We start from the raw sequence: 26,022 nt of genomic DNA on the forward strand, positions 1-26,022 counted from the left end.
GTAACCTTCAACGAAGAACTTGTAGCCTTTATCAAGCTTCGATCTTGAAGTAAGGGACCACTTGTCAGCAAGTCGTTCTACGTCGTTAAGTCGTATTGGTGGCAGATGTGAAAGGGACTGGGTGAACTCCATAATGATGTGCTACTAGCTAAGCGTTCCTAAGCGACACCGGATGTAAACATAACCTGCATCGCGGCAGAACGGAAGTTGTCTGACGTCACGTGAAAAGGGCCTATTGTTGCGAACGCCCTTATACCATAGAAGAAGAATAAGAATAAGAATAAATAGTCAGTCATTATTTACCCATGATGCGTCACGGTTTTGATGCTATCGAACACGGCCAATGTCTGTGGTTACGCCTGTGTAGCTAGCTACACGCTGTGAATTCTCAAAGCGTGTGCATTTTACTCATTTTACAGGTGTTTTGCATGGTGCAGTACCGCTAGCTTTCATCTAATTTTCTGAAGACACTACTCAAAGTCATGGGTGAACCCGTGGCTGAAATGTGTGATCAGCTCATCAAAGCTGTGAACGTGATGATGGACGTGGAATCTAGCCAAATATATCGTCTGGAGGCCCTAAAGGTATCTTGATGGCTAGATGCTAGCTTGCTAACGTTAGCTGGTAAGGTAGCCAGCAGATGGGTAGTTAACTAGATAGCTAACGTCAGATGGCTAGCATCCATAATGTTACCCTTCCCATCATGTTGCCAGCTGCGGATTTCATTCATTGCACACCGCTAGCTAGCTAGAGCCATTGCTGCTGCCTAATGCCCAAACTGAATGCAAGATCATCTAACGTAATGCCAACCATTTAGCCTAGTTATATTGATTGCGTTGGATCAGCTGAGTTATGCATTGTTTTGAGACCTTCTTACTAGATTTCTAGCTATCTAGCAGCCAGCCAGCTGCTGGCAAGCTTTACCTCCTAATTATCTATGTAAAGCTCCATAAACTACATTGATAGCTATGACGGATATCATTGCAAGTTCACCATTTTGATGTTTTATTCATCCATACATGTGAATGACTTTGTACTACACCTATCTGGCTAGGTAGATACAGTAGTTAACTGAGTGCATATTATTAACTTGTCTCTTTTTTTCTTTTCAGTTTTGTGAAGAATTCAAAGAGAAGTGTGCCTTCTGTGTCCCATGTGGGCTACAGTTAGCAGATAAAACTCAAACAGCAGTGGTGAGGCACTTTGGTCTACAGATACTGGAGCACGTCATAAAGTGAGTATATGAGTATATTGGACATTGTATAATTCACACAGTTCTCCTCAATGACATTAAGACATCCCCCTACACATGTGCCAATGTGTTCCCCAAAACCTTGTTGTTTTTCTTCATGTTGAGAATAGGTTCAGATGGAACAACATGCCACAGAAGGAGAAAGTCCAGCTGAAGAACTGTGCTATGGGTCTATTGTCATCTGTGAGTCAGTTTGGGTGATAAACACCCTGTTAGTGTCTTTATTTCTCTAGAAAAAGTATGTGGCTGATAAGATGACAAATGGAATTACTGGTGGTCTGTTGACCCAATTACAAATATACTTTTAAAAAACACACACAAAAAACATTGTTGTGTGATCAGTTAGATGTACATTAATGAATATGCAGACACTAGTCTGTTCCCTGACTCTGGCACACTGCTTCCCTCTCCAGGGCACCTATCCTATCCTGGAGGAGGAGAGCTACATCAAGGATGTTCTCTCGCGGATCATAGTGGAGATGATCAAGAGAGAATGGCCTCAGCACTGGCCTGACATGCTGAAGGAGATGGAGGCACTCACCAGCGTAGGGGTGAGTCGGCACGTTCCCGTTCAGTGTTTCCCCTAGGTTTTTATGCTGGCGGGGTGCCAAGGCCCCCGGAGCAACTTTCAGGGCTGAAAACATCAAAGCATTCCTCCCCCCCAGGAGGCCCAGACAGAGCTGGTGATGTTGATCCTGCTGCGGCTGGCGGAGGACGTGATCACCTTCCGGACCTTGCCCACCCAGCGTCGCCGGGACATCCAGCAGACCCTCACCCAGAACATGGAGAGTATCTTTAGCTTCCTGCTCGCCATCCTGCAGCTCCACGTCGATGAGTACCGCAAACTGGTAAACAGACAATGGTTACATCTGTCTGTCGTTCCCCAAAACATTTGCAGAAGTGTTTTTGACTTATTTTATTGATATTTTATTTTTGTACCTCTTCCAGAAAAGAATACCTGGCCAAGAATTGCAGGTAGGAAAGTGTTTTTGATGTACTACATCCACTTTCTGATTTTTTTAATATTCACATTTAGACACCCAGCTAAAGAGACTTCTCTGTTCTGTTTTATGCGTGTTACCCCCCCTCCCCCCCTCTCTCTCATCTCTCTCCCCTCCCTCTTCTTCTCTCCCCCTCTCCACCTGGTCAGGCCAAGGCCCACTGTCGTGTAGGCGTGGCTACTCTAAACACCCTGGCAGGCTACATAGACTGGGTGGCCCTGGCAAACATCACCAGTGACAACTGTCGCCTGCTGGAGATTCTCTGTCTGCTGCTCAGTGAGACAGAGCTGCAGCTGGAGGCTGCCGAGTGCCTGCTCATCGCCATTAGCCGCAAGGTTAGTATAGACTACACAGTACTAGACACTCCCCTTTCTGCAGTCACCCCTTGAAGGACCTGACACTCCCCCTTTCTCTCCAGACACTCCTCCTTTCTGTCCAGACACCCAATCTACAAACACGCCTCTTTCTGCAGACGGACTCTGTAGGACCAGACCAGATATTTTTTCACGACATTGTTGTAATGTAAAATGCAGGTCTACATCTACTGTATTATTAGTCAGGTACATCATAGGGTTGTGAAAACTGTTGTCATCTTAACGTGCTTGGTGTGTCTCCTCAGGGGAAGCTGGAGGACAGGAAACCCCTCATGGTGCTGTTTGACGACGTCGCCATGCACTACATCCTGTCTGCTGCACAGTGAGTACATTCCCCTCATCACCCATAAGGCCTTGGTTTACACAGCAGCATTACTAGCTCATTCTGGCTTCTAATTCTCATCGGTTTGTGGCTACAGGTTTGCAAATGGAGCTGCAATATGCAACAAATCCTCTCCAACACAGTGAGTAGCCTACACATTTTGGTATTCAGCGTCAGAGTTCTTGTCCAGCTTTGGTATTTAGCATTTGAGCTCATACGGCTTGGTCCTTTTTTCTTTCAGTGAAGTGTGCTGCTATGCTTAAAAATGCCCTTTAAATAAAGTTTAATTTGATTTCCCCCCAGGCCAGAGGGGACAGGGTTGGTGGAGACACACTACATCTTCCTGAAGAGGCTATGTCAGGTCCTGTGTGCCCTGGGCAGCCAACTCTGCTCATTAGTGGTGAGTCTGGCTCAGGGTTTCCGTTAGGAAAATGTGGCGCCGGACAACTTGACCGGGAAGATATTAATTTACCAGCCATTTGAGAAATGTTCCAGACCCATAAGCATTGGGTGCATAACCCATTAGGGTATCCACCTAAGGTGCTCAGAATGACACATTTAGATTGTGGTAATGCATCTTAACAGAACTAATTTAATGAAGCAGCCAATAAAACGCATTTTCAAACATTTACCAAAATGCAATTCACGGGAAAACACCATTCTAAACAGCGCACCTGGGAAAACACAGTTCTAAACAGTGCACCTGTTAGTGGTTCCATATGTGACAGAGATGAAAATCTCTGTTAAATTAAAAAGAGGGGGAATCTAAAGATGTGTTGCTAATATGACTGTTATGATAAGTTTCTGGTATCGAGAAGTTCCAGATGAAATAATATACTTAAACAATTATATGGAGAGTTGATACAAACTATTTATTTGATTACGGTACCGGGTTTGTTTAACAAATGGCACATGCTTTGCCTCTTGTCATCTGAACTCTGGACAAAGGAAATCTCTGTTTAAATACTTCATTTTACACGTTTCTTCAACCACATCTGTTAACCATCCATGGGCACTCCCCAGTCTGATGGTACCAGCTTGTACCCAAGTCAGTATATTATATCTATCAATCATTCTAAGATAAACCCCAGTAAGCTCCCTCGACATACTGGAATCCTTGGCATTCAGACTCTGTGGCACCAATAATTATCTATCTAACAGATTTAACTTTGTTCCCACAACACTATGACAATACGTTATAACAATGACTAGGATTGTTGATATGAAAACCAATAGAACAGGAGAGAAATGGCATAGCGGTGGGTCCAATAGCGAAGTAAATGGAAATAAATTTGCCAAAATTATATAATTACTCCTGTCTATACATAAAATACTTCACCAGAAAGCATGACTTAGCCACAGAGGAATCTAGCTTTAAAAAAAATAAATAACTGTGGATTGTTTCAAATCACAAGCTGATAGGCCTGTGCTTATTTGGGAAGCCCGCAATTTGGGCAGCGTGCGTGACAATAGCCCTAGCTGATTATTGAACATGCGGCTGTCAGTGAAAAGCACCTAAAATATGTGTGAAGATAATGTGTCTTGAGTATAACTTAAAATGTTGAGACGAGAAGAAGGGGAGGGGTGTGTGGCGAAGAGATAGGCGAGTCTCTCCAGAACGGCTCTGCTGTCTCCTGTCAATACTTGCACATTCAATGTGTGAATTGTTTACTTTTTACATTACATTTTAGTCATTTAGCAGACGCTCTTATCCAGAGTTAGTGAGTGCATAATTTCTTTTCTTTTTTTTATACTTTGTCCTTAGATTTTTTTTAAATCAATTTCCCATGACATATGTCACCAGTAGTAAATGTACCGTTAATCCTGTAATTTGGTTACATTCATTTCTGTTAATGCATGTATTAATTACAGTCATTTACTATTCTCATTCTTGGAGTGGAAACGTTGTTTGCAGAGTTCACAACCTGCTACACTTGTGAAAAACAAGTTTTGGTTTATTTCATAATCATCATTTATGAGATTTGTAAATTTTTTCATTGTCTTTTTGTTTGAAGTGCTCCATGTGAGCAATGAGCGTGTGTCTGGTTTCCCTGTCCTAATAATGTTGTGGGAGCACGCGCTTGAGCACGCAAGTACCAGGCCCGCTGCGCAGAAATGTAGGAAAGTGTTATTTTTTAACATTCATTGCTAATGATAATATATTAAAACTATAGTTCCTCACAGGAAGCTATTTGAAAAATCTTTCCAATCTCCCCCTCGATAATCACCAATCCTTGAAAGAGCAATGGAAGTTATAGACCTACTGCTGCATTGGCCTATAGGCTATGAGTTCCATGCGCTCATTTCTTTAGCCGCCAATGGTCAGTCTATCAATGTTCCCATATGGCAGAGGTTGGTGATCTCACATTAGTTGACCTTTTAGATTTTAATCATTTTAATTCAGATTTTTATGATTAACCACTTGACAATGATTTTGAAAAATTGAAAAGTTATTATTTGGAATGAAACTGTTCCGGGCCTCCCGAGTGGCGCAGCGGTCTAAGGCACTGCATCGCAGTTTTGCGGCGTCACTACAGCCTGGGTTCGATCCCAGGCTGTGTCATTACCGGCCGTGACCGGGAGCCGCATAGGGCGGCACACAATTGGCCCAGCGTCGTCCGGGTTAGGGGAGGGTTTGGCCGGGAGGGCTTTACTTGGCTCTAGCGACTCCTTGTGGCGGGCCGGGCGCCTGCAGGCTGATTTCAGTCGTCAGTTGAAAGGTTTTTCCTCCGACACATTGGTGCAGCTGGCTTCCGGGTTAAGTGAGCGGGTGTTAAGAAGTGCGGTTTGGCGGGTCATGTTTCGGAGGATGCATGACTCGACCTTTGCCTCTCCCGTGCCTGTTGGGGAGTTGCAGCGATGAGACAAGATCGTAATCACGAAATTGGGGAGAAAAATTACAAAAAAATTAATTCATGTAACTGTTCCACCAAAATGCAGATATGAAAATCATAACTGGCATCCAGAACAGTAGAAATGGTAGGATAAATTGTAAGCTTCCCCAAATGTGAAACTCACGCGCCGCCTATGAAGTCTTTATAAAATAATTGCCTCCATGTTTCCATGGTGGGATTTTGCCTGTAGGCTACTTTGAAGCAAGGTAAGACATGCCTCATAATATGAAATAAAACATTCAGGTTTCAAACAATTAAGTATGTTTTCAAAATGCATACTGCCTCCAGCTCACATTGTAAAGTGGTGGATGATGCGCTGATAGCCTGTTTCCTGCACTTGAATGATGAACGGGAGGCGCGCTTTAATTACCAGAAATAAAAATAGTAGCTCTTTTTAATTGTGCACCAAAACAGTTTTTAACATGCGATTTTATTTAGAATTATTGCTCAATGAATGGGCTTTTAAAAGCACATGTTTTACTCCAGCAGCAACCAGCTGAGGAGCAGCAGGAGAAATCCATCTCAAAATGGTTCTGTATGCTGTGCATGTGATAGTTGAGTTGGATAAGTAAGATACATGATGACTAACGAATACACACAGGCCAATTTAATTCCACTAAATAATGCAAATTAACCTATAGACCGAAAAGCATGATGGTCAAATGTATTTACATGGACTTATTTCCATCAATGAATAAAAAGCATTATTTTGCAATTAGGATCTTTTTTCTCTTGGTTATTTTGGCGGGCAACAGTTTCATTAGCTCTTTTTTTTTTTTTTGTGGGCCAAAAACAGTTAAGAAAAAAGTACACGTGGGTGTCTTGATCTGTCGTTTGTCCTATGTGTTTCTAATGCAGGGTTCAGATGTGGAGGTAGAGGTACCTGCAAACCTTAGCAAGTACACAGAAGCATTCCTGGCCTTCACCACACACCCAAGCCAGGTGAGTTACCTACTGTTAAAATAAAGTACCAGCCACAGCCTCTCGATACAAATCCCATACAGCTAGTTTCTTCATATCCTCCTTTGTCAAATCTGGGCCTCGAGCACTGAACGTTAAGACGTAGTATTCTTAAATGTTTTGATTTGTTCTGACAATCTACCCTACTCTGAACTAAAGTATTTCTTTGTCTTTTCCCACCAGTTCCTTAGGTCTTCCACCCAGATCACGTGGGGAACCCTGTTCAGACATGAGATTCTCTCCAAGGATCCTGTTATCATCCAGATGACCATCAAGTACTTTAGAGCCACCATGACCAACCTAGTCAAGGTGAGACGGGCTACAATGTACGTGCATCCAAGACTTTGTGCAGTTGCACATTAAAGCATCAAAATGTTCATTCGAAGAAGTGAGCACAAATTATAAATCCAAAATATAAATTATGACAACTACACGGAAAGGTTTAGCTCTTCCACTATGTGTGCTTTGTCTCTACATGCTATGGCAAGGTTCTTTTAATTATATTAATTGATATTCTTGTGTTCCTCCTGCTAGACTGGTTTTCCTTCCAGGAATGACAGTCCCAGCTGTGAGTACTCCCGTCATGACTTCGACAGTGATGAAGACTTCAACTCCTTCTTCAACTGTAAGTAATGTGACTCCTATTTTATTTGAATACTTTAGACTTAATAAATATTCATATAATTTATTTTTGTTGCCATTGAATAATGTTTTTTGCATTTCGTTCCTACTGATCATGACCCTGATGCTTGTGTCCGTGTTCCGATGTCTTCCAGCGTTCCGAGCGCAGCAGGGGGAGGTGGTCCGGAATGCGTGTCGTATTGTCCCCTTGGAGGCCTTCCAGATTGCAGCAGAGTGGCTGCAGTATCAGATCAGTACGCCGATCGACATCGGAACCACTGTGTGTACGTGCTGCTTCTTGACTGTGGCGATCTGGGGGGGGGGGGGGTGTCACTGTGATGGTGAATGTGTCAGTATGAAACTGATTGAATGTCTTTGTGGAGTCCATGAGGGGTTAACACAAACCACGAGCCAAAGCACGCAGACTACCACAAGAGTAGGCTATGGGAGTAGGGCCATTAGTATGTTTCCAGGTCAATGCAGCTGATTGCTCAAATCAAGAGTTAATTCATATTGAGGAAGGAGGGGTTTGAGTAGGTTCTTAAAGAGGAAATGCTTCTTTATTTGTATGAGGTGAGTTCTCACTCTTATCAAACAATAGATTCATTCTTGTAACAATTCTTTGAAAGGAAATTATGCTGGCACTAAGACCGCTCTCAACGAGCTCTATAAGGCCATAAGCAAACAAGAAAATGCTCATCCAGAGGCGGCGCTCCTAGTGGCTGGGGACCTTAATGCAGGGAAACTTAAATCCCGTTTTACCTCTATTTCTACCAGCATGTTAAATGTGCAACCAGAGGGAAAAAAAACTCTAGACCACCTTTACTCTACTCACAGAGATGCGTACAAAGCTTTCCCTCGCCCTCCATTTGGCAAAGCTGACCATAATTCTATCCTCCTGCTTACAAGCAAAAACTAAAGCAGGAAGTACCAGTGACTCGCTCAATACAGAAGTGGTCAGATGACGCAGATGCTAAACTACAGGACTGTTTTGCTAGCACAGACAGGAATATGTTCCGGGATTCTTCTTCTCCGATGGCATTGAGGAGTACACCACATCAGTCACTGGCTTCATCAATAAGTGCATCGATGACGTTGTCCCCACAGTGACCGTACGTACCCCAACCAGAAGCCATGGATTACAGGCAACATCCGCACTGAGCTAAAGGGTAGAGCTGCCGCTTTCAAGGAGCGGGACTCTAACCCGGAAGCTTATAAGAAATCCCGCTATGCCCTCCGACTAACCATCAAACAGGCAAAGCGTTAATACAGGATTAAGATTGAATCGTACTACACTGGCTCCGACGCTCGTCGGATGTGGAAGGGCTTGCAAACTATTACGGACTACAAAGGGAAGCACAGCCACGAGCTGCCCAGTGACACGAGCCTACCAGACAAGCTAAATTACTTATATGCTCGCTTCGAGGCAAGCAACACTGAAGCATGCATTAGAGCATTAGCTGTTCTGACGACTGTGTGATCACGCTCTCCGTAGCCGATGTGAGTAAGACCTTTTAAACAGGTCAACATTCACAAGGCCGCAGGGCCAGACGGATTACCAGGACGTGTACTCCGAGCATGCGCTGAACGACTGGTAAGTGTCTTCACTGACATTTTCAACCTGTCCCTGACTGAGTCTGTAAAACCAACAAGCAGACCACCATAGTCCCTGTGCCCAAGAACACTAAGGTAACCTGCCTAAATGACTACCGACCCGTAGCACTGACGTCTGTAGCCATGAAGTGCTTTGAAAGGCTGGTCATGGCTCAAATCAACACCATTATCCCAGAAACCCTAGACCCACTCCAATTTGCGTACCGCCCCAACAGATCCACAGATTATGCAATCTCTATTGCACTCCACACTGCCCTTTCCCACCTGGACAAAAGGAACACCTACGTGAGAATGCTATTCATTGACTACAGCTCAGCGTTCAATACCATAGTGCCCTCAAAGCTCATCACTAAGCTAAGGACCCTAGGACTAAACACCTCCCTCTGCAACTGGATCCTGGACTTCCTGACGGGCTCCCCCCAGGTGGTAAGGATAACAACACATCTGCCACGCTGATCCTCAACACGGGGGCCCCTCAGGGGTGCGTGCTCAGTCCCCTCCTGTACTCCCTGTTCACCCATGACTACATGGCCAAGCACGACTCCGACACCATCATTAAGTTTGCCGACAAAACAACAGTGGTAGGCCTGATCACCGACAACGATGAGACAGCCTATAGGGAGGAGGTCAGAGACTTGGCCGCGTGGTGCCAGGATAACAACCTCTTCCTCAATGTGATCAAGACAAAGGAGATGATTGTGGACTACAGGAAAAGGAGGACTGAGCACACACCCATTCTCATCGTCGGGGCTGTAGTGGAGCAGGTTGAGAGCTTCAAGTTCCTTGGTGTCCACATCACCATCAAACTCTCATGGTCCAAACACACCAAGACAGTCGTGAAGAGGGCACGACAAAGCCTATTCCCCCTCAGGAGACTGAAAAGATTTGGCATGTGTCCTCAGATCCTCAAAGTTCTACAGCTGCAACATCGAGAGCATCCTGACTGGTTGCATCACCGCCTGGTATGGCAACTGCTCTGCCTCCGACCGCAAGGCACTACAGAGGGTAGTGTGTACGGCCCAGTACATCACTAGGGCCAAGCTTCCTGCCATCCAGGACCTCTATACCAGGCAGTGTCAGAGGAAGGCCCTAAAAATTGCCAAAGACTCCAGCCACCCTAGTTATTGACTGTTCTCTCTGCTACCGCACGGCAAGCGGTACCGGAGCACCAAGTCTACGTCCAAAAGGCTTCTTAACAGCGTCCACCCACAAGCCATAAGACTCCTGAACAGCTAATCATGGCTACCCGGACTATTTGCATTGTCGTCGCCCCCCCCCAGCTGCTGCTACTCTCTGTTTATTATCTATGCATAGTCTCTACCTACATTAATTATTTGTTATTTTTACTTATCTATTTTTTACTTAACACTTATTTTTCTTAAAAATGCATTGTTGGTTAAGGGCTTGTAAGGAAGCATTTCACTGTAAGGTCTACACCTGTTGTATTCGGTGCATGTGACAAATAAGATTTGATTTGATGGGTCAAGAGAAACTGGTGACGCCGGTTAACTAATTAGTTAATTAGCCTATATACTCTCTCTCTTTCTCCCCTTTTTACCTCTCCCGACTCTATTTTTCTCTCTCTTCCTCCTTTTCTTTCCAGCTAAGACGGCTGAGGGGCTGTGTTCTATCCTGTCTCCGGCAGCGGTCCAGTGGGATGCTATGACCTTCTTTACAGAGAGTGTTGTGGGAAAGATCTTCAAGAACGTGGAGGATGAGGTACGAGTAATGTTTATGGCTACCCACAGCGGAGAGATGGAGAGAGCAAAACTAGAGAGTGAGGGGGTAGAGAGGGCAGATTGTGAACACTGCCAGGCGGGTGCCCTTGATGGCAAAAATGTGTAGGTATTTTTGAAAGACAAAACTATTGATTTGATATTTTTTTGCATGGCTCAAGAACATAAACAAGTGTTGGTGTAACTTTATTTGAAGAGTCTGTAACAAACCATGTATGAGTCATTTATAAGGCAGTCACAAACTGTTCACAATTTATTAATTATTACTCCTACATTTGTAAAAGAAGGTAGTTATTCACACAAAAAAAGATAGATAGATATATACTGAACAAAAATATAAATGCAACAATTTCAACGATTTTACTGAGTTACAGTTCATATATGTAAATCAGTTAATTGAAATGAATTCATTAGGGCCTAATCTATGGATTTCACGACTGGGCAGGGGTGCAGCCATGGGTGGGCCTGGGAGGGCATAGGCCCACCCACTTGGGAGCCAGGACTTCCCAATGGGGAGCCAGGCCCAGCCAATCAGAATGAGTTTTTCCCCACAAAAGGGCTGTATTACAGACACATACTCCTCAGATTCATTAGATGTCCGGGTGTCTGGTCTCAGATGATCCCGCAGGTGAAGAAGCTGGATGTGGAGGTCCTGGACTGGCGTGGTTACACGTGGTCTGCGGTTGTGATGCTTGTTGGACGTACTGCCAAATTCTCTAAAACAACGTTTGAGGTGGCTTATGGTAGAGAAATTAACATTAAATTGTCTGGCAACAGCTTTGGTGGACATTCCTGCAGTCAGCATGCCAATTGCACGCTCCCTCAAAAGTTGACATCTGGCATTGTGTTGTGTGACAAATCTGTACATTTTTGAGTGGCCTTTTGTCCCCAGCACAAGGTGCACCTGTGTAATGATCAGGCTGTTTAATCAGCTTCTTGATATGCCACACCTGTCAGGTGGATGGATTATCTTGGCGAAGGAGAAATGTTCACTAATAGGGATGTAAACCAATTTGTGCACAAAATTTGAGAGAAATTAGCTTTTTGTGCGTATGGAAAAATTCTGGGATATTTTATTTCAGCTCATGAAACATGGGACCAACACTTTACATGTTGCGTTTATATTTTTGGTGTGTGTATGTACAGTACCAGTCAAAAGTTTGGACACACCTACTCACTCAAGGGTTTGTCTTTATTTTTACTATTTTCTACATTGTAGAATAATAGTGAAGACATCAAAACTATGAAATAACACATATGGAATCATGTAGCAACCAACAAAGGGTTAAACAAATCAAAATATATTTTGGATTTTAGATTGTTCAAAGTAGCCACCCTTTGCCTTGATGACAGCTTTGCACTCTCTTGGCATTCTCTCAACCAGCTTCATGAGAAATGCTTTTCCAACAGTCTTGTTGGGTCATTGTCCTGTTGAAAAACAAATGATAGTCCCGCTAAGCGCAAACCAGATGGGATGGCGTATCGCTGCTGAATGCTGTGGTAGCCATGCTGGTTAAGTGTGCCTTGAATTCTAAATAAATCACAGACAGTGTCACCAGCAAAGCACCATCACACCTCCTCATCCATGCTTCATGGTGGGAACCACACATGCGGAGATCATCCGTTCACCTACTCTGGGTCTCACAAAGACACGGCGGTTGGAACTAAAAATCTCAAATTTGGACTCCAGACCAAAAGACAGATTTCCACCGGTCTAATGTCCATTGCTTGTCTTTCTTGGCCAAAGCAGGTCTCTTCTTATTCATGTCCTTTAGTTGTGGTTTCTTTGCAGCAATTCGACCATGAAGGCCTGAATCACGCAGTGTCCTCTGAACAGTTGATGTTGAGATGTGTCTGTTACTTGAACTCTGTGAAGCATTTATTTGGGCTGCAATTTCTGAGGCTGGTAACTCTAATGAACATATCCTCTGCAGCAGAGGTAACTCTGGGTCTTCCATTCCTGTGGCGGTCCTCATGTGAGCCAGTTTCATCATAGCGCTTGATGGTTTTTGCGACTGCACTTGAAGAAACTTTCAAAGTTCTTGAAATGTTCAGTATTTACTGACCTTCATGTCTTAAGGTAATGATGGACTGTCGTTTCTCTTTGCTTATTTGAGCTGTTCTTGCCTTAATATGGACTTGGTCTTTTACGAAATAGGGCTATCTTCTGTATACCCCCCTTACTTTGTCACAACACAACTGATTGGCTCAAACGCATTGAGGAAAGAAATTCCACAAATTAACTTTTAAGTAGGCACACCTGTTAATTGAAATGCATTCTAGGTGACTACCTCATGAAGCTGGTTTAGAGAATGCCAAGATTGTGCAAAGCTGTCATCAAGGCAAAGGGTGGCTATTTGAAGAATATCAAATATAAAATAGATTTTGATTTGTTTAACGCTTTTTTGGTTACTACATGATTCCATATGTGTTATTTCATAGTTTTGATGTCTTCACTATTAGTCTACAATGTAGAAAATAGTCAAAATAAAGAAAAACCCTTGAATGAGTGTGTGTGTGTATTATTATTTATTTATTTCTTAAATATCCTGTGTTGTAGGCTTACTCTGGTCACTCAACATTTTATAAAGCGTAAATAGTGCTCACTTTAGGGGCTGCAAAAGTACTTTACTAATGATTAGTAAATGGTTTATAAATGTGGGCGTAATGATTCATAAATGGTGAACACACAATTTATAAATGGTTTATTATGGACCCTTAAACTAGTGTTACCCAAGTGTTATGAATGTAATGAAAGGAAATTCCGGTTAATATGATGATGATGAAGAAACCCTAACTCTGTGGTGTCCCTTTGCCCCTGCTGTAGAAGTTGCCTGTAGACCAGGGCGTTGAGCTGCTACAGGCGGTGTTGAACTACAATACCAGAGACCCTCTCATCCTGTCCTGTGTCCTCACCAACGTCTCCGTCCTCTTCCCCTTCGTCACACACCGACCTCACTTCCTGCCTCAGGTCCTCTACAAGGTGAACACACACCCATGCGCACAAACGCACGCACACAGATCTACAATCTCTCTCCTGACCTTTTATGGATCGTGTCCACCTTTTTAAATGAAACTGTTCTTCTTCTCCTTCCCAGCTGTTTGCCTCCATCACATTTGAGGTGGTAGAGGAGAGCAAGGTGAGCCGTCTTAAATATTCTTAGGAAGGACGACGGATGTGTTCTTTGGGATTGTATAAAAGCGATAGGTATCCGAGGCTAAGTAGTCCATCCAATCATCAGTCTGATCTGGGATGTCATTTTCAGGCACCACGGACGCGTGCGGTGAAGAACGTCAGAAGACACGCCTGCTCCTCCATCATCAAGATGTCTCGAGACTACCCACAATTCATTCTTGTATGTGTCTGCGGTCAAGTTCATCCTACTCCTAGAGAAGGCTCATCCAGCGCTGTGCAGTAGAAAGGAACAGATGCTTTAAGTAGATACTGGTGACACAGTTGGCTATGACTTTTAGAACCAGTGTACGGATGTGTGCAAATCTGTTGCTTCTTACAAGTGTATGTGTATCTGTGGGGGGATGTTTGGGTGTGTCTGTTTTTCACCTATATCTCTCTCACACTCGCTCTCTCTGTCTCCATGCAGCCGTGCTTTGACATGATGTATAACCACGTGAAAAAGCTGTTCTCCAATGAGGATCTGTTGAACCTGCTGGAGAAGTGTGCTTTGATGGAGGCCCTGGTCCTCATCAGTAACCAGTTCAAAGACTACAACAAGCAGAAAAACTTCCTGGAGGAGCTAATGGGCACCGTGGCTGCTCGCTGGACCTCCGATGAGATGAGGCAGTATGTACACACGCGCTGTCTACACTGAACTGCTTACACGCACTGCATGCACACAGACACACGTGCGCCCGCGCACACACACACACATGCGTACATACACATACACGCTATACACACAACTGTATACACACACTTGCGCTGTATAATAAAATGGTTGTTCTCTCTTTGTGTGTATCAGTGTGCTGTGGGATCCTGCTCTGTTCCTGGCCTTCGTTGGTGCTGATCAGCTGGTGGCTGAAGGCACAGAACACACAACGGGCATCAACAGGTCACGGGTAGGTGTGTGTGTGTGTGTGTGTGTGTGCGTTCATGGCTAAGTACTAAAACTTAACAATTCAACCAATTCTGCCAAAACGTCAACTATATTGAAACGTTTCCTATTCCTTGTTTGTCTCTCCCCCACCCTGCCCTCCAGTTGAGTTTCTGTGTATACACCATCCTGGGGGTGGTGAAGAGGGCCCGCTGGCCAGCTGACCTGGAGGAAGCGAAGGCTGGGGGCTTTGTAGTGGGCTACACCCCTAATGGAGCCCCCATCTACAGAAACCCCTGCAACACCCAGGTCCTGGCCCTGCTGCCCAACCTGCTCGCCCTCATCAGGTTAGGGGATGTGGTGGGGGTGCTGGAGAGAAAGACGGTGTGTTTGTGATGATGATAGTGATGGTGGTGATAAGTGTTTGTGGTGGTGGTGATGATGATACTGTTTGTGATGATGATGGTAGTGTTTGTGGTGATGATGGTAGTGTTTGTGGTGGTGATGATGATGATAGTGTTTGATGATTTTGGTGGTGATAGTGTTTGTGATGATGATAGTGTTTGTGGTGGTGATGATGATGATGATGATAGTTTTTGTGATTGTGGTGATGATGATAGTGATTGTGGTGATGTTTGTGATGGTGGTGATGATGATAGTGTTTGGTGGTGATGTTGATGATCGTGTTTGTGATGATGATGATGATAGTGTTTGGTGGTGATGATAGTGATTATGATGATAGTGTTTGTGGTGATGAGGATGATAGTTTTTGTGATTGTGGTGATGATGATAGTGTTTGTGATTGTGGTGGTGGTGTTGATGATAGTGTTTGTGATGGTGGTGATGTTGATAGTGTTTGATGATGGTAGTGTTTGGTGGTGATGCTGGTGATAGTGTTTGTGGTGGTGGTGATGACAGTGTTTATGATGATGGTGGTGGCGATGATAGTGTTTGATTATGATAGTTTTTGTGATTGTGGTGATGATGATAGTGTTTGTGATTGTGGTGATGATAGTGTTTGTGATGGTGGTGGTGATGATGACGATAGTGTTTGGTGATGCTGATGATAGTGTTTGTGATGATGGTGTTTGATGATGATAGTGTTTGATGATGGTGTTTGATGATGATGATGATAGTGTTTGTGATTATGATGATAGTGTTTGGTGGTGATGGTGTTTGGTGGTGATGATGATGATAGTGTTTGGTGGTGGTGATGATAGTGTTTGTGGTGATGATGGTGATAGTGTTTGTGATGAACATGATGATATAGAGGATGATGATGATGTTTCTCTGTAGAACCCACAACAGTCTGTTCCTGCCGGAGAACATGTGTCGTCTGAGTGAGACGTTCTCCAGGGCCTACGACATGATAGAGGTGGAGAAGAACGTGGTTCTAGGTGAGAGGAACCACACTGATTCACTGGTTCTGCACAGTACTGGTTTAGAAACCCTATATCACAGGTTGGTAACCTATGGCTAATATTTCCCCCTTGAAGGATAATGAACAACCATGAATGTTATGTGTCCTGACCTGTAGGCCTGCCTCAGCCAGCCCTGGACATCTATGACCCTCCAGTGTATAAGACTCATCTAGAGCGCATGCAGGGATTCTTCTGTACCCTCTACGACAACTGGTGAGTTCCTCACTTTGGATAGTCTTCTGCTTCCTCTCTTTCTCCACACACCAACACAACCACACAGTCTCGCTCTCTTGTTCACCCCCCCACCCCCCTTTCTCTCGCGCTCTCTCTCTCTCTAGTTACCATACCCTGGGGAAGGCAGGCCTATCATTGCAGCAGGACTTCTACACCATCGAGGGATTGGCTGAACAGATTGTTGGTTCTGCCTTCGTCTCCCTCGACAACGTGCCTGACCACAGACTCCGCACCATGATCCATATCCTTCTGTTCCATTAGAGCTGCCAATCACATAGGAGCTCTTGACTAATTCAATATATACTGAACAAAAATATGAATGCAACATGCAACAATTTCAACGATTTTACTGAGTTACAGTTCATATAAGGAAATCAGTCAATTGAAATGAATTCATTAGGCCCTAATCTATGGGTTTCACATGACTGAGCAGGAGCGCAGCCATGGGTGGGCCTGGGAGGGCATAGGCTCACCCACTGGGGAGCCAGGCCCAGCCAATCAGAATGAGTTTTTCCCCACAGAAGGGCTTTATTACGGACACAAATACTCCTCAGTTTCATCAGCTGTCCGGGTGGCTGGTCTCAGACAATCCCGCAGGTGAAGATGCCGGATGTGGAGGTCCTGGGCTGACGTGGTTACATGTGGTCGGTGGTTGTGAGGCCTGATGGACATACTGCCAAATTCTCTAAAACGACATATGATCGAGAAATGAACATTCAATTCTCTGGCAACAGCTCTGTTGGGCATTCGTGCAGTCAGCATGCAAAATGCATGCTCCCTCGAAACTTGAGACATCTGTGGCATTGTGTTGCATATTTTAGAGTTTTATTGTCATCAGCACAAGGTGCACCTGTGTAATGATCATGTTGTTGAATCAGATTCTTGATATACCACACCTGTCAGGTGGATGGATTATCTTGGCAAAGGAGAAATGGTCACTAACAGGGATATAAACAAATGTATGCACAAAAAGTGAGAGAAATAAGCTTTTTGTGCGTATGGAACAATTCAGTGATCCTAAGATTTTTGTTAAGTGTACAGTTGTGGTCAAAAGTATTGGTCTTCACAAAGTTTGCTGCTTCAGTGTTTTAAGATATTTTTGTCAGATGTTACTATGGTATACTGAAGTATAATTACAAGCATTCCATAAGTGTCAAAGGCTTCTATTGACAATTACATTAAGTTTATGCAAAGAGTCAATATTTGCAGTGTTGACCCTTCTTTTTCAAGACCTCTGCAATCCGCCCTGGCATGCTGTCAATTAACTTCTGGGCCACATCCTGACTGATCGCAGCCCATTCTTGCATAATCAATGCTTGGAGTTTGTCAGAATTTGTGGGTTTTTGTTTGTCCACCCGCCTCTTGAGGATTGACCAAGTTCTCAATAGGATTAAGGTCTGGGGAGTTTCCTGGCCATGGACCCAAAATGTCGATGTTTTGTTCCCCGAGCCACTTAGTTATCACGTTTGCCTTATGGCAAGGTGCTCCATCATGCTGGAAAAGGCATTGTTCGTCACCAAACTGTTATTGGATGGTTGGGAGAAGTTGCTCTCGGAGGATGTGTTGGTACCATTCTTTATTCATGGCTGTGTTCTTAGGCAAAATTGTGAGTGAGCCCACTCCCTTGGCTGAGAAGCAACCCCACACAGGATGGTCTCAGGATGCTTTACTGTTGGCATGACACAGGACTGATGGTAGGGCTCACCTTGTCTTCTCCGGACAAGCTTTTATCCGGATGCCCCAAACAATCAGAAAGGGGATTCATCAGAGTAAATGACTTTACCCCAGTCCTCAGCAGTGCAATCCCTGTACCTTTTGCAGAATATCAGTCTGTCCCTGATGTTTTTCCTGGAGAGAAGTGACTTCCTCGCTGCCCTTCTTGATACCAGGCCATCCTCCAAAAGTATTTGCTTCACTGTGCGTGCAGATGCACTCACACCTGCCTGCTGCCATTCCTGAGCAAGCTCTGCACTGGTGGTGCCCTGATTCCGCAGCTGAATCAACTTTAGGAGACGGTCCTGGCGCTTGCTGGACTTTCTTGGGCGCCCTGAAGCCTTCTTCACAACAATTGAACCTCTCTCCTTGAAGTTCTTGATGATCCGATAAATGGTTGATTTAGGTGCAATCTTACTAGCAGCAATATCCTTGCCTGTGAAGCCCTTTTTGTGCAAAGCAATGATGACGGCACGTGTTTCCTTGCAGGTAACCATGGTTAACAGAGGAAGAACAATGATTTCAAGCACCACCCTCCTTTTAAAGCTTCCAGTCTGTTATTCTAACTCAATCAACATGACAGAATGATCTCCATCCTTGTCCTCGTCAACACACTCACCTGTGTTAATGAGAGAATCACTGACATGATGTCAGCTGGTCCTTTTGTGGCAGGGCTGAAATGTAGTGGAAATGTTTTTGGGGGATTAAGTTCATTTTCATGGCAAATAGGGACTTTGCAATTAATCTGTTCACTCTTCATAACATTCTGGAGTATATGCAAATTGCCAGCAGACATTGTGAAAATTAATATTTGTGTCATTCTCAAAACTTTTGACCACGACTGTATATATACTTTTTCTTCAGACAAAAAGGAATATAATGTCATTGTTAGTGATCAAATACATTGATATAGCACTGACTTTACATGTGCAGTATCTATTCAATCAACCGGTGTTCCTTAACGTGTGTGTACGGGTGTTCCTGAAGCAGCTGGTGGTGTCGTGTCCACAGGAGTGCTACGACAGTCTGCTCTGCCCCCTGCTGGGCCCTCTGTTCGCCTACATGCTACAGGTCCGAACTCGCACACTTTTTCCCCTTGCACCTGTGAAGTAAAATACCAAAAAGGAGAGCTTCTTTGCATGTAAAAAGGAAATAATGTACTCACATAGCAAAAAAGGTTAACTGTGGTACAACTACCAAACAAATGAAAAGAAATCAGAGGCTGATCAAACACTCAGCATGCTTATTGTCATTGGCACTAGTAATCGGTCACGATTAATAAGAAATAGGACGACTCATCATGTGACGTGTTGTCTCTCTGTGTTTATGTATACAGAGACTCCATCTCAGGTGGCAGATCATCAACCAGAGGAGTACTGTCAGGTAAGATGCATCCATCCGTGCGTCCCTATGAAGGCATGTGGTCCCTTTGAAGGCATAGGTTTTCTTTCTATTTTTGTGCTGGTGGTATGTTGACAATGTCCCTGTGTGTGTGTGTGTAGTGGGGAGGAGGACGAGTCGTGTGAGGAGAATCAGGAGATGCTTGAGGAGCAGCTGGTTCGGCTGCTCACCAGAGAGGTTCTGGACCTGCTCAGTAAGTCCACACTTTTGGTAAAGGTCAGATTATTGGGATGCAGGGAGCGAATAAGTAGCACTTTCAATTATAGGCCTTTACGGGTCCCAAAAAATAACTCCATTCAGAATAGGAAGTAGCAGCCTACCGGTTGGCTGTTGGTCATTGTAACCTATCCTTCTCCTTTAACTTTTAATTCCTTAATTTTAATTCCATCTTCCAATTATTTAGATATCTCCTAACTATTGCCACACACAGAGGCTCTATGACTGTTAGCCTATTGCCGCTTTGATGACTTATGATTGGCCAACAACAAGTTACACACACCACTCTGGTGAAAATCAGGAGCAGCAGCATAAATTACACCCTTTCTCTCTTCTTCAGCAGTCGGCTCTGTACAGTCGTGGTCAAAAGGTTTGAGAATGACACAAATTTTACTTTTCACAAAGTCTGCTGCCTCAGTTTTTATGATGGCAATTTGCATATACTCCAGAATGTTATGAAGAGTGATCAGATGAATTGCAATTAATTGCAAAGTCCCTCTTTGCCATGAAAATGAACTTAATCCCCCAAAAACATTTCCACTGCATTTCAGCCCTGCCACAATAGGACCAGCTGACATCATGTCAGTGATTATCTCGTTAACACAGGTGAGAGTGTTGACGAGGACAAGGATGGAGATCATTCTGTCATGTTGATTGAGTTAGAATAACAGACTGGAAGCTTTAAAAGGATGGTGGTGCTTGAAATCATTGTTCTTCCTCTGTTAACCATGGTTACCTGCAAGGAAACACGTGCCGTCATCATTGCTTTGCACAAAAAGGGCTTCACAGGCATGGATATTGCTGCTAATAAGATTGCACCTAAATCAACCATTTATCGGATCATCAAGAACTTCAAGGAGAGAGGTTCAATTGTTGTGAAGAAGGCTTCAGGGCGCCCAAGAAAGTTCAGCAAGCGCCAGGACCGTCTCCTAAAGTTGGTTCAGCTGCGGAATTGGGGCACCACCAGTGCAGAGCTTGCTCAGGAATGGCAGCAGGCAGGTGTGAGTGCATCTGCACGCACAGTGAGGCAAAGACTTTTGGAGGATGGCCTGGTGTCAAGAAGGGCAGCGAGGAAGCCACTTCTCTCCAGGAAAAACATAATGGACAGACTGATATTGTGCAAAAGGTACAGGGATTGGACTGCTGAGGACTGGGGTAAAGTCATTTTCTCTGATGAATCCCCTTTCTGATTGTTTGGGGCATCCGGATAAAAGCTTGTCCGGAGAAGAATAGGTTAGTGCTACCATCAGTCCTGTGTCATGCCAACAGTAAAGCATCCTGAGACATTCATGTGTGGGGTTGCTTCTCAGCCAAGGGAGTGGGCTCAATCACAATTTTGCCTAAGAACACAGCCATGAATAAAGAATGGTACCAACACATCCTCCGAGAGCAACTTCTCCTAAACATCCAATAACAGTTTGGTGACGAACAATGCCTTTTCCAGAATGATGGAGCACCTTGCCATAAGGCAAAAGTGATAACTAAGTGGCTCGGGGAACAAAACATCGACATTTTGGGTCCATGGCCAGGAAACTCCCCAGACCTTAATCCCATTGAGAACTTGTGGTCAACCCTCAAGAGGCGGGTGGACAAACAAAAACCCACAAATTCTGACAAACTCCAAGCATTGATTATGCAAGAATGGGCTGCGATCAGTTAGGATGTGGCCCAGAAGTTAATTGACAGCATGCCAGGGCGGATTGCAGAGGTCTTGAAAAAGAAGGGTCAACACTGCAAATATTGACTCTTTGCATAAACGTAATGTAATTGCCAATAAAAGCCTTTGACACTTATGGAATGTTTGTAATTATACTTCAGTATACCATAGTAACATCTGACAAAAATATCTAAAAACACTGAAGCAGCAAACTTTGTGAAGACCAATACTTGTGTCATTCTCAAAACGTTTGACCACGACTGTACGTGTCCTTGAGGACAAGTCAGTTAAAATTACACATACCCGAGACAATTGACAATCAGATCCAACCCAGACCCGTGACATTATTTCTGGACCCTCTCGGGTATTCGGGTACATTGTGGATCTGTGAAGACCTATACTTTCTATTTAGTTTCTCCATTGAGCATGTTTTTTGGGGGGGGGGCCAGGAGAAGGATTATTCTAGTTCCGGGAAACTGGCCCTATGAATTTAGTTCTGCTGCACATCCAGATTTGATAGATTTGGGGTATATGGGTTTTATTTCAGTCTAGCCATGTGTCCTAACATTGATCCTTTCCCATCAGCTCACGCCTGCATAATGAAAAAAGTGCCTGAGCCAGCAGGGAATAAGGAGGATGTGGATGGTGAGTGTTCACTTGTTTTGTAGGGAAGAAAAGTATTACTCAGGGTCCACCCTCTTCTCACTCTTCCTCTTCTTTTTATGTCCTATCGTGTGTGTGTGTGTATATAGAGGAGGAGATGATGTCCACTGAGTCCCAGGCAGTCGCTGCCTCTCCAGCCCAGCCAACAGGCGAACTGACGGAGCTGGGGAAGTGTCTTCTCAAACACGAGGTCAGCAGAACACACATACACACTGGAGTAACTACAGCATCTACCCATGGCAGTATGACAAGTCTCTTTCCCTCTCCCTCTGCAGGACATCTATATGACCTTGTTGACCATCTCATTCACCTCGCTATCCTGGAAGGACACCAGTAATTGTCACCGCACTGCCTCCATCGTGTGCTGGACCCTGCTACGACAGGTAGGCTACACACAGGACAGGCAGCAACTCTCCATCTTTAGCACTCCCTATCCATGTTATCTTCCTTCCTTCCTCCCCTCCCTCCCTCCCCCCTTCCTCCTTCAAACCCTCCCTCCCCTCTTCCTCCCCTCCCTCCCCTCTTCCTCCATTCCCTCCCCTCTTCCTCCATTCCCTCCCCTCTTCCTCCATTCCCTCCCCTCCTTCTCTCCCTCCCCTCCCCTCCTTCTCTCCCTCCCATCCCCTCCTTCCTTCCCTGTGCCTGTTTCTCCCCCTCCCTCCATCTTTCCCCCTCCCTCCGTCTCTCTCTGACTCTGTTGTTGTGTTCAGGTCGTAGGAGGGAACCTTTTGCCAGAGGCGGTCACATGGTTCTATACCAGTGTTCTGAAGGGACTGCAGATGCATGGGCAGCATGAGATCTGCAACTCAGCCCTCACACAACTGGCTCTGCTTATGTACGAGAACCTGGTGAGTGTCACACTCTCTCTCCCTCCTCCTAACTCTTCCTTCCTCACCTCCCTGGGTCAGCGGCCGTGGTACATGGAGCTAAGGGCCATGATGACTCAGACCCCAACGTCACTCACTCTTCCCTGTCTCCTCCTCCGCTCCTCCCTTCCTCTCCAACTAACCCTTTCCTCTCTTCCTCCCTGCCTGCCTGGGTCAGCGGCCGCGGTACATGGAGCTAAGAGACGTGATGACTCAGATCCCCGACATCAATCTGGAGGCTCTAGACCAGTACGACCAGCGGCTGCTGGAGCCCAGCTCTGCTCAGAGGTTGGGAGAGAAGAAGAGGAAAGACCAGTTCAAGAAGCTCATTGCTGGCACTGTGGGGGTAATGCTGCCGCCCGCCACTAGGGGGATGGTTCTACTGTAAAATGACCTACAGAAAAGACCTTGGAATAATGTCTGAAATGTGTCCATTGTGACTTTTGAAATTAGTTTTTAATTATAGGATATAAGTTATACTTTATTGGCGAGTGCTGTCAGTATTTGTTTTAATAAGTTTAATTGAATATGGCCTGCACACTCATATGTAACAAGACAACCATTCAATCCAAACCGATTCTTCTAAATTGTTCTTGATCTCTCCTCCCCACAGAAAGCTCTGGGCCAGCAGTTCAAAAAGGAGGTACATATCCGAAATCTTCCGTCTCTCTTTAAGAAGCCCAAGCCTGAGAAAAGGGACATTCTGGAGACCAGTGAGAGTGGAGCACTAGCAGCTCTCTTCTCCCCAGTACTGGACGGCATCTAGAAGCACAGAGCAGCACAAAGAGGCCCTCAGTCAGGCCTAACACACACACACACTACAATCAGCTGTTACAGGACTTCAACTGGACTAGCATACACACAAACATGCATACACATTTCCTCACTAGCACAACATATTTAGCTTACATTGTGTTTTGGTAGCTCCGCAAACATGGAGCATCCACTTGAGTGCTAAACGACAGCAGCCATTGTGTGCCAGAAGAACCTGAATGGGATCCAGTGAGCATGTCTGAGGTGTAAGACTTCAAAGTAGTCTGCTGTATAAGGAGAGATATTTTCAAACCAATGTTTTGTACAGGATCATTACTCTGTTGATGGTTGAAGTAGAATTGTCATTGTGACTTTTGTTTTGCACTGGTTCTCCCAGCTGTGAACGTATGAGAAACCAGCACTACATTTCTCCTATGGTAATGGAATAGTTTGCCGCAACATCAACTTTTAGGCGTTATTGTTTGTGAAAACTGAAAACTCTCATATTTTATGCCATCTGTTTTGTAGGTCTGGTTTGTAGGTCACATTTGTGTGCATTTGGAAAAAGCTGCAGGCGTGAATCCCAAATAAATAGGAAAAATATTGTGAGTTTATATGTTGCCTGTCTGTCTTTCCCATTAATATGGGACCGACGCCTGCTGATTTCTCAAAACACATACAGAATGATCTGCATTTTCTGATGGCATAAAATATAATAGTCAGGGGACTTTGTTACATCACTTTTAAGGAACAAGGAATTGGGAAGAATCTTAGATTTTTGGTATGAACTACCCCTTTAAATCTCCACACCCTGTCAATGAGTGATTGTTCATGTGGCCATCGTTTTTTAAAATACATTCACTAATGGTAAAAAATGTGTGCTTGTACAGGGACAAAGTATTAAACTGTAGTGCTGTTTATATTTTGCTGTTTTTAAATAAAGGTAGACTTAAGGTTATTTGTTATTAATTAAGTTGGTGGTTTTAATTAGTCTCCACAAACTCTGTTCCTCCCATTGGCTCACCTTCTAGAGTCAGTGACCAATTATGGTATGGAACGATTTCAGTAATAGTATTTGAATCATTTTGAATTTGTATTAGGATATTGAATTAATTGTTTTATGTTTAATGCATTAATGGATTGAATTCATCATTTTAACTTGTATTTCATGATTTGAAACTGAATTATATTAATATTTATGGTAGATATTGCATTCAGTGTCTATCAAGTTTACAAACCATCATTTGAAGTTATTCAAAGTTTCTTATATTCAATTTCTCTAAATTCACATTCAAAACCAGAGACAACATCCTGGTACTTTGCCAGCCAGGAAAGGTAGAGGAGAACAAATACACTACATGACCAAAAGTGTGTGGAGACCTGCTCGTCGAACATCTCATACCAAAATCACGGGCATTAATATGGTTTTGGTCCCCCCTTTCCTGCTATAACAGCCTCCACTCTTCTGGGAAGGCTTTCCACTAGATGTTGGAACATTGCTGTGGGGACTTGCTTCCATTCAGCCACGAGCATTAGTGAGGTCGGGCAATGATGTTGGGCGATTAGGCCTGGCTCGCAGCCGCCGTTTCAATTAATCCCAAAGGTGTTTGATGGGGTTGAGGACAGGGCTCTGTGCAGGCCAGTCAAGTTCTTCCGCACCGATCTCGAAAAACCATTTCTGTATGGACCTCGCTTTGTGCACGGGGGCATTGTCATGCTGAAAAACTAAAGGGCCTTCCCCAAACTGTTGCCAAAAAGTTGGAAGCACAGAATCGTCTACAATGTCATTGTATGCTGTAGCGTTAAGATTTCCCTTCACTGGAAGTAAGGGGCCTAGCCTGAACCATTATTCCTCCACCAAACGTTATAGTTGGCACTATGCATTCGGGCAGGTAGCGTACTTCAGGCATCCGCCAAACCCAGATTTGTCTGTGGGACTGCCAGATGGTGAAGTGTGATTCATCACTTCAGAGAACGCATTTCCATTGCTCCAGAGTCCAATGGCGGCGAGCTTTACACCACTCCAGCTGACGCTTGGCATTGCACATGGTGATCTTAGGCATGTGTATGGCTGCTTGGCCATGGAAACCCATTTCATGAAGCGCCAGACCAACAGTTCTTGTGCTGATGTTGCTTCCAGAGGCAGTTTGGAACTCGGTAGTGAGTGTTGCAACCGAGGACAGACTATTTTTACACGCCACGCGCTTCTGCATTCGCCAGTCCCGTCCTGTGAGCTTGTGTGGCCTACCACTTCGCGGCTGAGCCGTTGTTG

The 26,022-nt window shown here is 44.4% G+C and overlaps 1 protein-coding gene across 1 annotated transcript; it reads left to right on the forward strand.

The window, feature by feature from the left end:
- The first annotated feature begins 337 nt into the window (after positions 1 to 337).
- On the forward strand, positions 338 to 24,708 carry LOC311128758 (exportin-5-like). Its single transcript, XM_084161006.1, has 33 exons — positions 338 to 584; positions 1,113 to 1,234; positions 1,363 to 1,435; positions 1,666 to 1,803; positions 1,918 to 2,100; positions 2,201 to 2,227; positions 2,403 to 2,588; positions 2,873 to 2,949; positions 3,047 to 3,091; positions 3,253 to 3,349; positions 6,702 to 6,785; positions 6,987 to 7,112; positions 7,338 to 7,428; positions 7,580 to 7,708; positions 10,642 to 10,757; positions 13,602 to 13,757; positions 13,873 to 13,914; positions 14,041 to 14,130; positions 14,377 to 14,576; positions 14,755 to 14,851; positions 14,992 to 15,173; positions 16,123 to 16,223; positions 16,364 to 16,460; positions 16,586 to 16,722; positions 19,168 to 19,265; positions 19,531 to 19,577; positions 19,697 to 19,788; positions 22,054 to 22,113; positions 22,221 to 22,321; positions 22,407 to 22,514; positions 22,842 to 22,979; positions 23,176 to 23,343; positions 23,611 to 24,708. The coding sequence occupies exons 1-33, from the start codon at positions 483 to 485 to the stop codon at positions 23,761 to 23,763; spliced, it is 3,663 nt and encodes a 1,220-aa protein (XP_084017132.1). The 5' UTR covers positions 338 to 482; the 3' UTR covers positions 23,764 to 24,708.
- The last annotated feature ends 1,314 nt before the right edge of the window (positions 24,709 to 26,022 follow it).

This window comes from Coregonus lavaretus (assembly GCF_964263955.1).
Source record: "Coregonus lavaretus genome assembly, chromosome: 1".
Taxonomy (NCBI): Eukaryota; Metazoa; Chordata; class Actinopteri; order Salmoniformes; family Salmonidae; genus Coregonus; species Coregonus lavaretus.